Source organism: Podarcis melisellensis (genome assembly GCF_964234715.1).
Source record: "Podarcis melisellensis genome assembly, chromosome: 1".
In the NCBI taxonomy this organism is placed as follows: Eukaryota; Metazoa; Chordata; class Lepidosauria; order Squamata; family Lacertidae; genus Podarcis; species Podarcis melisellensis.
In genome coordinates this window covers 27085833-27100949 of record NC_138528.1, presented here as the reverse complement: position 1 = coordinate 27100949, position 15117 = coordinate 27085833, and the positions used below count along the sequence as shown (strand labels likewise).

The window sequence follows — 15117 nt, the reverse complement described above, 5'->3', positions numbered from 1 at the left end:
TGGAATCAGAATTATAGAATCTTACAGTTGGAAGGGACCCCATGGGTTCCCTAGTGCAACCCCCTGCAATGCAGGAATCTCAGCTAAAGCATCCATGACAGATGGTCACCCAACCTCTGCTTAAAAACCTCCAAGGAAGGAGAGTCCACCACCTCTCGTGGGAGTCTGTTCCACTCTGAACAGCTCTTAATGCCACATGTTTAGTCAGAATCTCCTTTCTAGCAACTTGAAGCCATTGCCCCGAGTCCTACCCTCACAAGTCCTTAATATAATTGAAGATGGCTATCTTATCTCCTCTCAGTCTCCTCTTTTCCAGGCTAAACATACTAAGTGTTTCCAGCAAAAAACAGTTTTCCAGCAAAAAATTGTGCACAAAGATACAGTGAAAATAACATATGATTTATATTAATGAAAATAACTTTTTAATATATGAAAGTGTGTTTCCTGAATTGCAGACTATTTATTTAGTTCCAAAGTGGTAACTTCTCTTGGATTGGATGGAATCATCTAATTAAAAAGTGAAGAAAGGGCACGAAACTAGAGTTGAGTTGGAATCTCAGGTGGTGGCTAGTTAAGCAGAAATTCCACCAGGAAGGTGGAATCCTTTGGGCACTAGTAAACAGCAATCTTGGTTTGTTTTCCCTGTATCTCAGAGGACAGTAGAATATGGAATCCTGATCAGATCGAAACAATGCTGGCAGAAATGTTAAGTGGCACTGTCTATAAATGAACTTGCAAAACAAATGGGAATATATTTTGAAAAGAAGAAATATTTATCTTGAAATAAGAAAATAGGCAACCTAATTCTATGCATGTTGACTCAAGATATTCCTGCTGAATTCAGTAGGGTTTACTCGCAGGATTGCAGTAAAAAGCTGTATACCCCCCCCCCCCAAAAAAAGAATTGTGGGAATTGTAGTTTGCTCCTCACATAGTTATAATTCCTAACAAACTACAGTTTCTAGGATTTGGGGGTGGGGGATGTGTGCTTTGAATATGCTTTAAACGTATGGTGTGTATACTCAGCCTAGGTAAATTTTATGAAGAATTGAAATATGTAGTAATATAAAGACCAAAAAACAAGTCAACTTGTTGAGCAACTCTTAGTCACTATTCATTTCTCAAGTTTTGTATACAGTGCGGTATGAACTTACTCTAATTGAGATAATCTGGTAATGATGTTAGTGGAGGAGAGGAAATATTTCAAGTGGGTGGGAATATTTGCATGAATTCTTCATGAATGAGCATTTCTGTTCATGAACTATGTTAGTGCAGAAAGGTATGGCTAGCAAATATTTTAAGCAAAGCCTCCCCTGCAAAGATGTGCAAGCGATTTGCCTAGTTACATTTATGTCAAACCTATTCATTTTTATTCATTGCGAACCTATTCATTTTTATTCATTCATTTGAAACATTTATGTCCCCTGTCTTTCCAAAAAAGTTTGAAGAAGCTAAGGAAGAGAACAAAATATAACATACATAGTTTTAAAAACATACACGCAAAATAGAAAATTATGTCAATATTTAGATGACCGAATACCAACTATTATGTTTTTATAAGATGAATTTTGAGTGGATTCACATTACCATTCTTCCAGACTGAGGATATTCTTGTAGGCAGGTTTCCTAATAAATCAATGAGAATACCTGCTGGGCTAGGTTTTGTTGTGTGTATATGTTCAGAGTTATTGCTGATGCTGCAGTGTTGCAATTATAGGGACAGCCTTTATAATTTTTTTTATCTACGTATGACTAGGAATTAGAATATTTCACTTGTTCTGGTTTCAACAAAAGAATTTTTAAAATAAATTTCAATTCAGTTCAGTTTGGCTTCTCCAGCTCATTTGCATTCTTCTACCCCTCTGTATGACTGATGCACACTAGTAAATATACAAAAAAATAACTTTGCTGTACATGAGGATCACCTGAAAATTGCTGCTGCTGCTTCTTCTTCTTTTTTTTTCCTTTTTTTTTTTGCATGCATGCATCATAAAGTGGTTCGTGTCAGGTTCGTATTCAGTGGTTCGTATTCAGAAATAAAAAAATGGAACAATTAGTCATTCCTGATGCATTGTTTTGACTTCAGAAACAAGACTAGCTAATTCAGAAGTGCACTACAAGCTTTTGGATATTTCATTCTTACGACTTCCTCCAATTATGGTTTATAGTCATTAATTGTAGGCATGACAGTGCCTCCATTAACTTATCATAACTTATTTGTAAGTCATTGAGAGATTTCGGCTGTGAATAACAGGATTTGGCACTAGGAATGCCTGGATTTGAAATACTTACTTTAATATCAACATTGCCTTGCCCTTTGTGATTGTTTTTGAAATTAACCATGAAGTATTAGATGTTCTGTCTAAAGCAGGCATCCCCAAACCCTGCCCTCCAGATGTTTTGGGACTACAATTCCCATCATCACTGACCATTGGTCCTGTTAGCTAGGGATTATTGGAGTTGTAGGCCTAAAACATCTGGAGGGGCAAGTTTGGGGATGCCTGGTTTAAAGGGTTTCCTTTCAACATTTTGGAAAATATTTATGGAAGATACTAGGGTAAGGAGTGGGGAGTTTTTAATAGATGTCATATTAATAGCTTTTCATCCTGCTTCCTAAGTGAAAAAATAATAGGATTCAGTCTGACACACAGATTTCAGCCTTCCTGTTCCACTAATCCTATTGTTTTGAGTGTATTTTGTATAATTAATTGTGCAGATGTGGTAAAGCCATGAAGACTGACATTATTAGACAAAAATTCTACCAGCTGCAATATGAGGCATAATAAACAACTTTTTTTAAAAAAAACTTTTTTTAATAATAGGCACATTTGTGTCCTGATCTAGCAGGTGTCTTTTAGGTTCTTAATATTTAGTTTAAAATAACGAGTCCTACAAGAGAGGGAAACATGCTAAAATTTATAGTTGAAATGTGATTTAGAGGATACAAACAAGCATTATTTTTCTCTTTGAGGAAGGGGACTGTATAGTATATGGAAGAGGCATGACTGGATCGTTCACTATTTTTAAATTTACTTTAAAGCAGCTTAACATAAAGTCTGCCTTTGATTTGAACTGTGGCACTGGAAGAGACTGTGTTCCCCATTTACCATGTCCCTATCCCAAATCAAATCAAATTCTGTGGAAGGTCTCATCATGATTGTACTCTAACTTAGTGTTATGTCATGCCTCCAAGGCAGCCATTTTGTGGCTGGCGCCCCCAGCACTCTCTTAAAATTCAAAATGTGACCCCTGGCCCAAACACTGCTGACCCCTGTCATATTCTCTCATCTCCACCTGCCTTATGTCTGTAATCATTTCTCCTTCTGCCCCCAACATAAGTTCCACTCTACTCTGAGAAACAGAATAAGGTTTTTTAATCTGTAAGTCTCTTGAACTGACAGAGTTTTGTTCCTACAGGAGGTTTATGGAAACCCATTTGAGAATAATTCCTAGAGAAGCATTCTCCAATCTTCCCAACATCTCCAGGATGTAAGTTCCAACCCCAAATGTGTTTTTATATTAAAATGGGGTAAAGCATTAAAAACAACTTCGGTAGCTCGAATTGTTAGCAGAAGTAGCTGAATAAAGCTGACTGAATCCAAGAAGTAAAAAAAAAACCACACACCAGGCAAACCTAACTGAGTAACAAACAGATGAGGTGAACAAAACGGTTCAGGCCTGATGTCAATAGGCAGGAAGTTCCAAAGTGTGGGTGCCAAAATGAAATAAATTAATAATACACCAGGGATGTTGCCCTCCACACGTTATTGGAATCGTAACTCATCAGCCCCTGCCATGGTAGCCAGTGCTTAAGGATGATTGGAATTGGAGTCCAGCAACATCTGAAGGACCATAGCTTCTCCATCACTGCTATGACCAGACTAAACAAATATTCTGTGGTCCTACCTGGTTGCTAAGTAACATCCTGCAACAAACACAGGCCTGCCTTGCAACCGTAGTTCTCTGGGCGCAATCAGAACTGTTATTTATCTCTGCAGCCAGATGTTGCATTACTAACTGCTTAAAAAACCATAAGTACAAATTAACCTTTTGATCACACATTTCGGTGTGATTCCCCTGCCATCATTACTCTAACGCAGATTACTGGTCCATTTGTTCCATGCTGAGGAAGGCTTGCAAGAGCCTTGCACAGAAGTGGTTCACCATGTAGGGTTGAACTCCTATGCTAGCTTCCTGGCAGGCTGGTCACTATTATTGCTTACTGGGAGTGGGGAGGTTGGCATGGAAACAAGAGCCAGTCTAGGGCTGCCGGTGGTGCATGTCCCCCCTCAGAAAGTAACATTGACCCATCTGCTGGGACACTAGCATAACGGCCCCACCTCGGAAGACACTTCTGCCTCTGCATAGGGAATTGGATTCCCTGAAACTGCAAGCACTGCAGTTAGTTTTAATGATGGTTTATCTGAACCAGCCAGGATTGAGAAGTGCAGTTTGGAGCTGGCTTGTTCAGGCAAACCATAGCTAAAACTAGCCACAGCCTGTCCCAGTTCAGAGATAACAGCAGACTGTAGTTACTTGAATGTAGAAGTAAATCCTTGCAGCTGTGTCAAAAGAGGCAGAGATTATGCAGAAGTCCAAGGCACCAACTAGTTGTTTAGAATTCCATTCCAACATAGCCAATTAAGAACAATGAAAGGAAAGAGGGGCAGCTAACCTCCCAATGTGGTTGGACTCCAGCTCCCATCAGCTCCAACCAAAATGATCAGGGACAATGGGACTTGTAGCCCAACATCTGGAGAGCACAACATTGACTCTCCCTGGACCAGAGGAATACTTACAGCGAATAGATACAATGAACTCATACATTTCCATCTGCCTTTGTGTATGACCTCCCTTCCCATTTTTCTCCCATGTAGCTATATCACCATAGATGCAGTGCTGCAGATGCTGGAGGCTCATTCTTTCAGAAATCTAAACAAAGTCACTCATATGTAAGTAGATGAAAATCCTTGAATAATTTGAACTGGTCCTATGATATGATGCAAAAACAGCTGGTAAAATGTGTTAAGCTGGTTGTGTGAACTTGGCTACAGTAGATCAGCTCATAATGTTAAGGTTATCAAGAGATGCATTTATCTCTTCAAAACTGTTAATTTTCAAATATCAATATTTTTTTTTAATATTTAAAGAGCTAAATAAGAATGTCAGTTCCACAGCTCCCTAATCTGCTGCTTATTCCAAATCCCTAGTCTCTCTTTTGGATATATATCTTCCAATGACTGCTTAACTATGTGAATGCCTGATTATTATCTTCCAAAGCAACTACTCTATTCCCAGCTTAAGAATGTCCTCAAGGCAAATCTTAAAAAATGTAGTATAAGCGCTGATAACTAGGAAACACTGGCCTGCAAGCGTTCCAGTTGGAGAACAGCCTTTACCAAAGGTGTCGTGGACTTGGAAGAAGCACAAACTCAGAGCACAAAGGAAAAACGAGCTAAGAGGAAGGCACGTTTGGCAAATCCTCACCGTGATCAACTCCCACCTGGAAACCTATGTCCCCACTGTGGAAGGACGTGTGGATCCAGAATTGGCCTCCACAGTCCCTTACGGACTCACTGCTAAGACTGTGTTCATGGAAGACAATCTTACTCGGCTACGAGTGATCGCCAAAAAAGAAACAATTAACTTTGTGGTGAACTACGTAATAGTATATGCTTCAGTATATTTAATCTAGGGAAAAATATACCAGCTATAGAAGAAAACCCATAGATGAAAATGAATAAAAACTACATTACCAAAAAAGAAAAAAATGAATGAAAACCCATATTCATACAGAGGCACTAACGATGAACACCAATATGACATGCTAGTGCCATTAACTGGTGGGTTTGTTTTGCAGCATTCGGAAAGTTGCATAATATTAATTTATCTCCACAGTCTATTTGCAACTGCTAGATTGTGCTACTAAACAGGATTATGAAGCCGAAAGAACACACTCATCTAACCATACCTCTTGTCAATTAGGACAAGAAAACTTAATTGGGAAAAGGTTAAAAGGTTTGACTATGCATGCCAGAGATCATTCTGTGAGGGAAAGCCCTTCAGAAATGTGAGTGTTTTTCTGAATTCTCTTCAGAGCCCCTTAGATCATTAGCATTAGTTGAATGTCACTGGCTTCTGTGTAATTATTCTCCAGAGGGCAGGGTCAGTTGGGGAATAAACAAATGCTGTCTGCTGTACGTACATTTATGTTACATTACATTTTAGAAGCCTTACTTCTAAAATAATATTTAGCCACTATCATCATAGTTTGTTTAAAGATTGGTTTCAATTACTTTAAACAGTTTAGGGGAAAACCAGTCATGCAACAGAGGACTATTCAGAAGTATATATATTTATGTATGTGTTAACATTTATTTTTAAAGGAAAGCGAGTGAGTGAATACACCATTTGTATATTTTTAATTCTTTGTTTGTTTGTTTAATTGAGAACTTGTTCCTCATAAAAAGAGGGCCTAATTGCTCTGGCTTCGACAAGTGCTCAGAAAAAAGAGCATAAGAATCATCTGGTCCAAAATTTTGTCTCACACTATGGAAGGCAAAAATAGCTCCTGAGGCGCTCATAAGGAGGGCATGATAGTGGGTCATGGATTGGCTGGATACAGAGGCCAGGGAACTCCCATGGGAAGAAGGCTCGGAGCGAGAGGAGTGGTGGTGGGATGGATGAATGGTCAGAGGGAGAAGGAACAGGCTAAGAGGAGGAGGTGTCGGAAGCAGAAGAGGTAACAGGGTTTGGTGTGCCATTAAGTTAACAAAGGAAGTGGCTCTTTGCCAGAGGCCCAATGGGTCTCTATGTTAGTTAGAAAGGCAAAAGCCAGAGTTGAGGTGTGTGAGAGCTAGAAGCTAGAAGCAGGCTGGGCAGCTGAGAGACAGAGCCATGCCTGTTTTCGTCTGGAATCCAAGGCTTTGCCTATGGGAGAAGCAATACCCTCATGGGGTGTTAATGCTGTAGCCCCTACATTGTAGGCTCAGGTTGTAGATATGTGTAAATAAACCATATATCATAAAGACATCACAGTCTCTGCTGTCCTAGGAAAGTGATCCCTGGAACCCGTGGAATCTTGTGCCATTCGGAGACTGGGGTGGCATACAAGATAAATGGATAGATAGATGATAGATAGATAGATAGATAGATAGATGATAGATCACACACCAATATTGTGGCTGGCTTTTCCTTTTCTAGTACTGGCTTTTGCTTCTTGAATAGTGACATTCCAGGGAGGCCAGAAGGAATCCAGCCATATGGCAATGCTAAAATCCCCTGCATGCTTTGTTTTTATTGTTAATTAATTTAATATTCTTTCTGAACCCATATTCATAACTGAAATCTTTTTGCACATCAGAAAATCTTTTTTGTGCCTGACCTCGAAAACATTAAACAACTGTTATTTTTTAACACAAAGGCCAACATATACAAAGACGAGCAGGCCAAAGTAGTGTTTCTTTTCTGTTACATAAGTGTAAAGGGGTCCAGAATCCAATCTTTTTAGAAAATTATGCTAATCATACCACCCAGAAAACAGGTCCTCTTGCTTTTGAGTGAGGTCAGCTTGTTACACGTTATTTGGATGAAACATTTGCTAATAGCCCATAGTTCACATGGAGCTCATTTATAAGAATGGACTTTTCAGTTCTCAGAATTTCATAGACCAAAGGGCCAGAGAGCACCTGTTTTGTGTGCAAGTTCAATACTCAGCATCTCTGGGGGAGCAGGAAATACTCCAGTCTGAAAGCCTGAGCTAGATGGACCAGTGGTCTGACTCTGTATAAGGCATCTTCCTATGCTGTGTGTGTGTGTGTGTGTGTGTGTGTGTGTGTGTGTTTAATGTGAGGTGTGCAAGAACAGAAATACTAATCTTCTTTGTGGACACTTGATTGTATTTTGAACAGAGAAATCCGAAATGCCAGAAACCTACAATACATAGATCCCGAAGCCTTCATGAATCTCCCATTGCTGAAATACCTGTAAGTACTGAAAACAAAAGCCTAGAGAATTGCTATTCTTGTAAGATTTGGGCTCTTCCTTAACCTCAGGGTTCTATCCACCAACATTAGACTTCAAAATAGCGGTATTTTTTCATGCTTACAGCAGTGCCCCTGTTCTTATTCTATGGAGGCTTACTGGCAGGGCTTTTTTTCACCCAGAAGTCACCAGAACTCAGTTCTGACTCCTCTCAGGTGGGAGCCATTGCCTTTCTAAGAGAACAAGAGAGGCAATAATGGTGAGTTCTGGCACTTCTTTTTCTAGGAAAATATCACTGCTTACTGGCGTTTTGGAAAAATGATTTACAAATATACAGGTTGAGCCTAGCTGAAGTATTACACCTTCAACTGAAGTCTGCTGCCTCATCTAAGCTCTCCTAGGGAAACAAGTCAGTCCCCCCACCGCCAGATGTTTTCAGAGCTCAAACTAACTCTGTCTCTCCCGGTCTGATGCACACTGCTAACCGATTACTCATTTTTACAAACACTGTGGATTACCACTTTTCTTATTTGGGCTGGGTGGGAGGGATCCTAGGCTGGATGTAGGAACATCAAAAACGTGTTTCAGGAAAACGCATTGTAAAGTTTATTATGGGAAATCACTTTGGCGAAAGGCAGGACTCCACAGCGTCTTTTGGTGTCACAGTGTTATAACACATATAAAACGCTTTTTCTTTACTAATGTAGCTGAGTCCCTAGACTTCCTCTGCTATTCAAAGGGTCAGCTGTCAACAGCAATGAATGAATCTCCCTAACAGATGAGATATACGTAGACTCTAGACTCAGATAAATCTCCTGTCCAGCCAGTTTTGACCACTGCAGCCTAGTCTTGCAGAGATGTCACTCTTGCAATCAGGAATCACTGGCTTAGATGCTACCGTGGGAGGTCAACTAGTCCAATCCTTGCTCCCACAGGTATATGAACCTAATTTATATCAGTGGCACTTAGTTTGGCCTAGATTGTATAGTTATTGTTTTAAAGGCATATCTGCACTATCTATCTTAAATCTTCTGCAATCTTACAGTATACCACTTAGAGCTATGCTGCTGAACAGCAAATAAACTGTTTAAATAAATAAATAAATAAATAAATAAATAATAAAATGGATCTCTTTGTGTACATAGGCACACCATTTAATTCTCCTTCTCTGCTTTATTTCAGTGTGATCATGAACACTGGACTCAGAGTTTTCCCTGACCTCACGAAGATCAACTCAGTGACAGCAGATATGAACTTTTTGCTGCAAGTATCAGAGTTTCCCTTCTTCTTTGAGCGGCAGCCAATGAAGTTTATCAGGGCAGAGAAAAGTTGTAGTCCATTGTCTGCTGTGTACTGCTAGACCTCATGAAGGATAGAGGAGGAAAGAATCACAAGTGTTGTTTTCAGTGGCACCCTTTTTTATCTGTTGTAATTTCTGCTTCCAGCCAGAGTTCACCAGAGAGCCTCTCTGCGTGTTACGGGTGCTCTAATTTGTTGCATAAATAGTACTGAAGAGGCCGCCCTTTGAAAATTGTAGAAAAACCATAATGAAACTTCAGGAGGAGGTGGTTTTATTGACTGTTAAGCACTTTGTTCTTCAAAACCAGCACCTTTAACTGGGTGAAGAAGACAATTGGGGGGGGGCAGCAAAGCTGCTGAAGTGCTGGTATATTATTTTCTCCATTGTTTATCCTTATTAGGATACTGCATCAGTTGAAATTTCCAGTTATCAAGGGCTGTCTCACATGCAGTACAGTGCAGTTGTCTAAATGTCTAAAGAAAAATTAAGCATGTATGTGTGTGTCTATATCTATCTATATCTATAATCACAGAGTTATAATTGTATTTTATTGCTATACTAAGCCTTTCCCCCTTTTTCACAGTGAAATGGCTGATAATCCATACATGATTTCGGTGCCTGCAAACGCATTCCATGGGCTATGCAACGAATCCCTTAGCCTGTATGTTGATCGGGCACAAGTTGTTTTCTCTTCCTCCTTTTCGTTTCAGTAGTTGTGAAGCAGTAGGTCAGCCTTAATGAGTAATGCTAAATAAGAAAATAGTTGTCAGTTGCAAAGATGATGGGCATAGCAATCCTCAGGCGATGGGGGGGCTATGTTTCGGAGAGGGGACACGGTTTTGCAAGCCCCACTGAGCTTGCCCCTCCAAGGCAGTAAGTAGGCAGTTTGGAATTTCACCCCGAGTTGTTTATTTCTTAAATGTTACCTCCTATTGCTTTCAGTGGGAAGAAAAATAAATAGGCCAAGATATAATAGAGTTTCATATAATGACATCAAAACCAAAAATATATAGGTGTTCAGATGCTAGTTAGGGGAAAGTATACTTTGGGCGGTGGGGAGCAATGGGAACAGCATTCCAGCACCATGAGACTAAAGTAAGTTAGGACACAGTATGCATGCAAAAGAAAAAAAGCCTAGTTACAGTTGCGTCACATCAGCTAATAATCTATTTTTTGTTTGTTTACAGAAAGCTGTACAACAATGGGTTCACAAAGGTTGACGCCCATGCCTTCAATGGAACGAAGTTAGATTCTGTGTAAGTAATCAATAATAATTACCAATTGCATCATGCTTTCGGGTATTTAAAGAATATTGGATGCATTATCTAGTTGCCCTCCTTACAGCAACTCTATAAAGTAGGTCAGTGCCATTATCCCTGTTATTTCTGATGGGGGAACTGAAACGGAGCGAGTTTGGCTTGTCAAAGACCAGGTAGTGAGTTCATAGCAGATGTGAGATTCGAAACTGTTACATCACAATTTATTGCTCAGTCTCTTAAACACTTTACCACACCAGGTTCAATTAAGCACCTAACGACTTTTAAAAGTTTTCAAGTTTGGGTGAAACAGCATCTCATAGGGCTTGTGCACATTTGAGATGGGTCTGGCTTTGAAGCCATGTTTTCTCCATTCAGATTTTACCTCATTTGTTCATTCTGAAGGCAGACAGATGCCAACAACAGGTTTACACACATACCCAGTTGCAGCTGAAGTTGAAATTAAATTTCTTATTCCCATCCATACTGGTAAATGCTCTCTTTTGTCTTTGTCTTCCAGTTTGTTTATTTGAATGTGTTAATTTTGCACAAACGGGGCATGTGTTCAGGAGTCTGCTAAGCAGTACTCACATCTTAAAAAATGAAAAATATCAACAAGCGGATTGCACAATAGCAAACACCTGGGAATGAATTCCCAGTTCAACAAAAGCTTGCATGCACTTAATTTATGTTCAGTCCTGAAACTACAGGCATTTCCCATTCTAAAACAGAAAGATGCTTGTGCAGTAATTTTACAGTGAATTCAATAGGAAATAAATGAAGCAAGGAGATTTGGAGAAATTGTTTTTCATTTTTCCAGGTTGTTTGGATTTTTTTAATTGCAAATTTATTAGGGGGAAACACACAGCACAAAAAAATGAAGGGGAAAAGAGAACAAAACAAATAAATTTGTCAGCTCAACATTGTGTGTTTAGAAACAAAAAAACCACTGCAGTTGTGCAGTTGAACAAACTGACAACGCCTGGAAGGCCACAGTTCCCTCTTCCCACTATATGGCATTGGGGGGGGGAAGGGGGGAGAGTTCTTTGTTCCCAAAAACACTTTCTCAAAAAGTCTTTAAATTATAAGGGCTGTTTAGAAAGTATGAGTTAAAAGCTACAAAATTTGATTGTTTCTTAATCAAATTACCATTGTCGAGTGAAATAAAAATAAAAATATAGACGCACATGAGGGTACCATGGTGGTAGCGATGATTAAAATAGCTCCCATTTCAAGCTTTTTCAGGGCCTTAGAAAATCCTCTGGTTGCAATGGAACTAAACCTCTTGGAACCTCCATTTCATACTATTTGAAACAAAACAGCCACACCTCATCTGAAAATCTGACTTTGTGCTCACCATGAGTAACCTGTGTTTTTGAAAAGGAACTCGTGTTTTTACAAGCTGGTCATTTCCAGGCACCTGTAGAAACAAAGTATAAATCCTTTAACAGAATATTCAAGGCTAGCTTTAATCTAAGTGCTAAGCTAAACACTCAGGCTAATTGTGCCGTAGTCTTAGCAGATCTTGCCAAATGAATAAGCAAAAAATCACTGCTTGCTGTGCAGTTGATTCTATTCTATTCTTTGTAGGTGTGGACACTTACATTTGCTTACTTCTTCATATGCACACACGTACAAAACTGCGGCCAGTCAGTGTAGACAACATTAGACTAGATGGTCTGACTCACTATAAGGCAGCTTCCTGCATTCCTAACCTTTTGCAGCACCGAATTACATGACAAATGTCCCACCTGGTTTAGCCTAACTTTCCTGGTTTGTCACCTCAATTGGCTTGCAAGCATTTTTGTAGTATCATTTTCATCTCTACTGTGGACCATACTTTATTTTATTCTTTTTTAAAAGAGCTCCCATTTGGAGCAGTTGAACTGTATGGTGCTTTAAAATATAACATAAACGTCAACTGTAAATTGGTGTTGTAAAATTGAGCCCCACAAGTATCTTTCTCTTACCTTAAAATAAACTCTTGTATCACAGACTGGTGTGTCATCATGAGTGACAACTGCCTGGAAAAGGAGACAATTCACATACGTTGGAATCTAAAATGACCATACAGGATTACCCCCCATCTTTCCTTTCAGAAATAATAAACTTCACTGGCACTTGATGCTCCTTAGCTTCAGTCAAACATATGAATGACAGTACTAATATAATTTTTTTGGGGGGAGGGTGGGTTTTGGGGGGGAGAGAGCAAGTGTTGCTTCTAGCCAAAAGCCACAAGGCATGCTTTTCAAGTTCTTTTTTTGGTGTCTCTTGATGTACTAGAAATGTTTAAAAATATGGTAACGCTAGGTAATTCCAGCACAAATTCTGATTATCTTCCTTGGCTCAGGGACTTGCAACTAAAACAAACTGCTTTAGCATTTTAGTAATGGATTCTAAAATAATGAAGACATGCCCTGACAGCGAAATTTATTTTTGAAAGTGTAATTCAAGCAGCTTGGTTGGTTTGGTTGTTGCTTACACAAAGTGCTTTTAAAGTGAAGTGGAAAGAAGGAAGCTAAAGAGCTGAGGACTCAAAATTAGGTATAGCTTGGGGTGTAAGTGAGACACAGGTATGTGACTTGGACTTTTCCATTGACAAACCAGTCTGAAAGCTTTCCCCATTCATCTGTTTGGCTGCATATATATTTAAAGCATGTCTCCCACCCCACATTCTGGGAACTGTAGCTTACCTTTATTGAGGTGCAATTCCCAGCACTCGTAACAAACTATAGTTCCTAGAATTGTTGGGGAAGGGGGGAATGTGTTTGAAATGTATAATACCTATAGACAAATGCCTCTACTGAATATACATGCACTGTGCTCCTAAATTCCTTGCGCCTCCCTCTCCTAAAAGAGATTTTGCCAATCTGGTCCTCCTCTCCAGCCAGATGTTCATATATTATATACGGGAATGTTGCCTTAGCAAAAAGCTTTCTGCCTTTCCCCCTGTTCCATTCTGCCATTGCTTCATAGTCTTAAACTGTGTTTCATTCTTGTTTGGAAGCCGAATTGGTCTGCACTCTGCTCTGGCTTCGACTTGTCTTCTCGCACAGCAAGAATTAGGAAAAATTCTGATGCTTCTTTGGTCTAGCCCAGCTCTGCTTTCGTTTTGGCACAGTGTCCCAGCTCCGGTCTAAGACAACTGACCAAGTTTCAGGCTGTCTCAAGGCTTGGATTTTCAACATCTGATCATTGGCTCCTACCTGAGAGAGGCTGGAATGCCGATTTTGGATGGCCCTGTTATTTTGACTCATGCTACAGCAACCTGATGGGCGCCTGCTATCGTTTTATGCCCTTCCAGATAAGAAATAGGAGAAGAAAGATGGACTTGTTGCATTCCAAACACAACAGATTGAACATAGTTCCAGGTTCAGAAGGACCACTTGTGGAGCTCCAAAAAAGGAGCGGAGAGAAATTGCAGGGGGGTTGGTCAATAGGTTATTGGTTTTGCGTAGCTTGGTGGCCCAGATAGAGATTGCTGGAGAGACAGGCAGGGATTAATGGAGAGGTGGTTCAAGGATAGAGCTGTATGTGCCCCATGATTTGCCCTGTACCTCTCCTAAGCTCTCCTGCTGCCTTAAAAATTTTTGGAGTATGCTGCCTCATGAAGGTTCAACTGGCAGTATAGTTGGCTTCTGTAAATGGGATTGGAAGGGGGCACCATCTTGTCCTTCATCCCAGTCCTCAAAATGCCTCGAGTCAGCTTTTTAAGGAAATTCAAAATATCTGAACAGCCACATCAAATAAATAGTTGACACAGAAACTAAGCTCTTTTGGGCCATTTTGAGCACTGATATGACCCCAGTGATGCCCGGTCACCATTTACATATATCACTGAGGGAAAAGGTGTTGAGAAAAGAATAACAGAATGTTCTTTCTGGCATGGAGTTGTTTGGCTGGCATCCATCTGTCTTGGGAGACGGTGGAGGAATGAACCTTTGGGGATGAAGTGAAACTCTTGGAGGGTTGCAGAGCCTGCTGTGGCTGTAGATAGACCTGTTTTGTTGCAGATGTTGCAGATGAAGGCATCTGGTTGTGCTGCTACAGGTGCACCATGGTGTTGCTTCTCTCTGTGCTCCTCTCAGTGGTCATTCTTCCTCTGGTCACTGCTGTGGATACACAACTGTGGATACACAACCTGTCTGTCTGTTTGTCTCCAGGCACTGTGGTTATCCGTAGGGGATTCCTGCACCGCAGGGTTGATGTTGCCAGCCTTCATGTCACCTTTGTAACGCAGAGGTGGTCTGCCAACAAAACCATTGTGAAAGATGTGGGCAGCTCCTAAGTAACAATGCTTCTCCAAAACCAATTCAGTTTGAACTTCTAACCCTCATAGAAAAAGGCTTTTATCATAGGCTTTTTTAAGCCAGTCAATCCCCGTAGAATAATAACATTAATAAATTCCTCGGATCAAAGAAACGAAACAAGGTCAGAGCCTTTTCAGAATATGTGTAAGATTTAGAAAGGCAGATAGACAGGATATTCTGTCTACCATTCAGATCTTTCCCACCCCCTGATTTATTTTTGTACCTCCTTATGTGATGCTTGTGCTATAGGTAACTAGACAAAAGAGGC

The 15117-nt window shown here is 40.1% G+C and overlaps 1 protein-coding gene and 1 long non-coding RNA gene across 2 annotated transcripts in view; one reads left to right on the top strand and one right to left on the bottom strand.

The window, feature by feature from the left end:
* The window catches only part of TSHR (thyroid stimulating hormone receptor), a 51144-nt gene that overhangs the window by 17344 nt on the left and 18683 nt on the right, over nucleotides 1–15117 (top strand). Inside the window, exons 3-8 of the mRNA XM_081916472.1 lie at nucleotides 3418–3489; nucleotides 4878–4952; nucleotides 7911–7985; nucleotides 9166–9258; nucleotides 9867–9944; nucleotides 10471–10539. Coding sequence (XP_081772598.1) covers nucleotides 3418–3489; nucleotides 4878–4952; nucleotides 7911–7985; nucleotides 9166–9258; nucleotides 9867–9944; nucleotides 10471–10539 — 462 coding nt within the window. The remainder of the gene's footprint in view (nucleotides 1–3417; nucleotides 3490–4877; nucleotides 4953–7910; nucleotides 7986–9165; nucleotides 9259–9866; nucleotides 9945–10470; nucleotides 10540–15117) is intronic.
* LOC309373089 lies at nucleotides 9166–14726 on the bottom strand. The gene is made up of 5 exons (XR_014169779.1): nucleotides 14681–14726; nucleotides 12510–12563; nucleotides 11897–11959; nucleotides 9865–10030; nucleotides 9166–9244 (listed from the first exon to the last, which is right to left on the bottom strand). It is a non-coding gene; the product is annotated as an uncharacterized lncRNA (long non-coding RNA).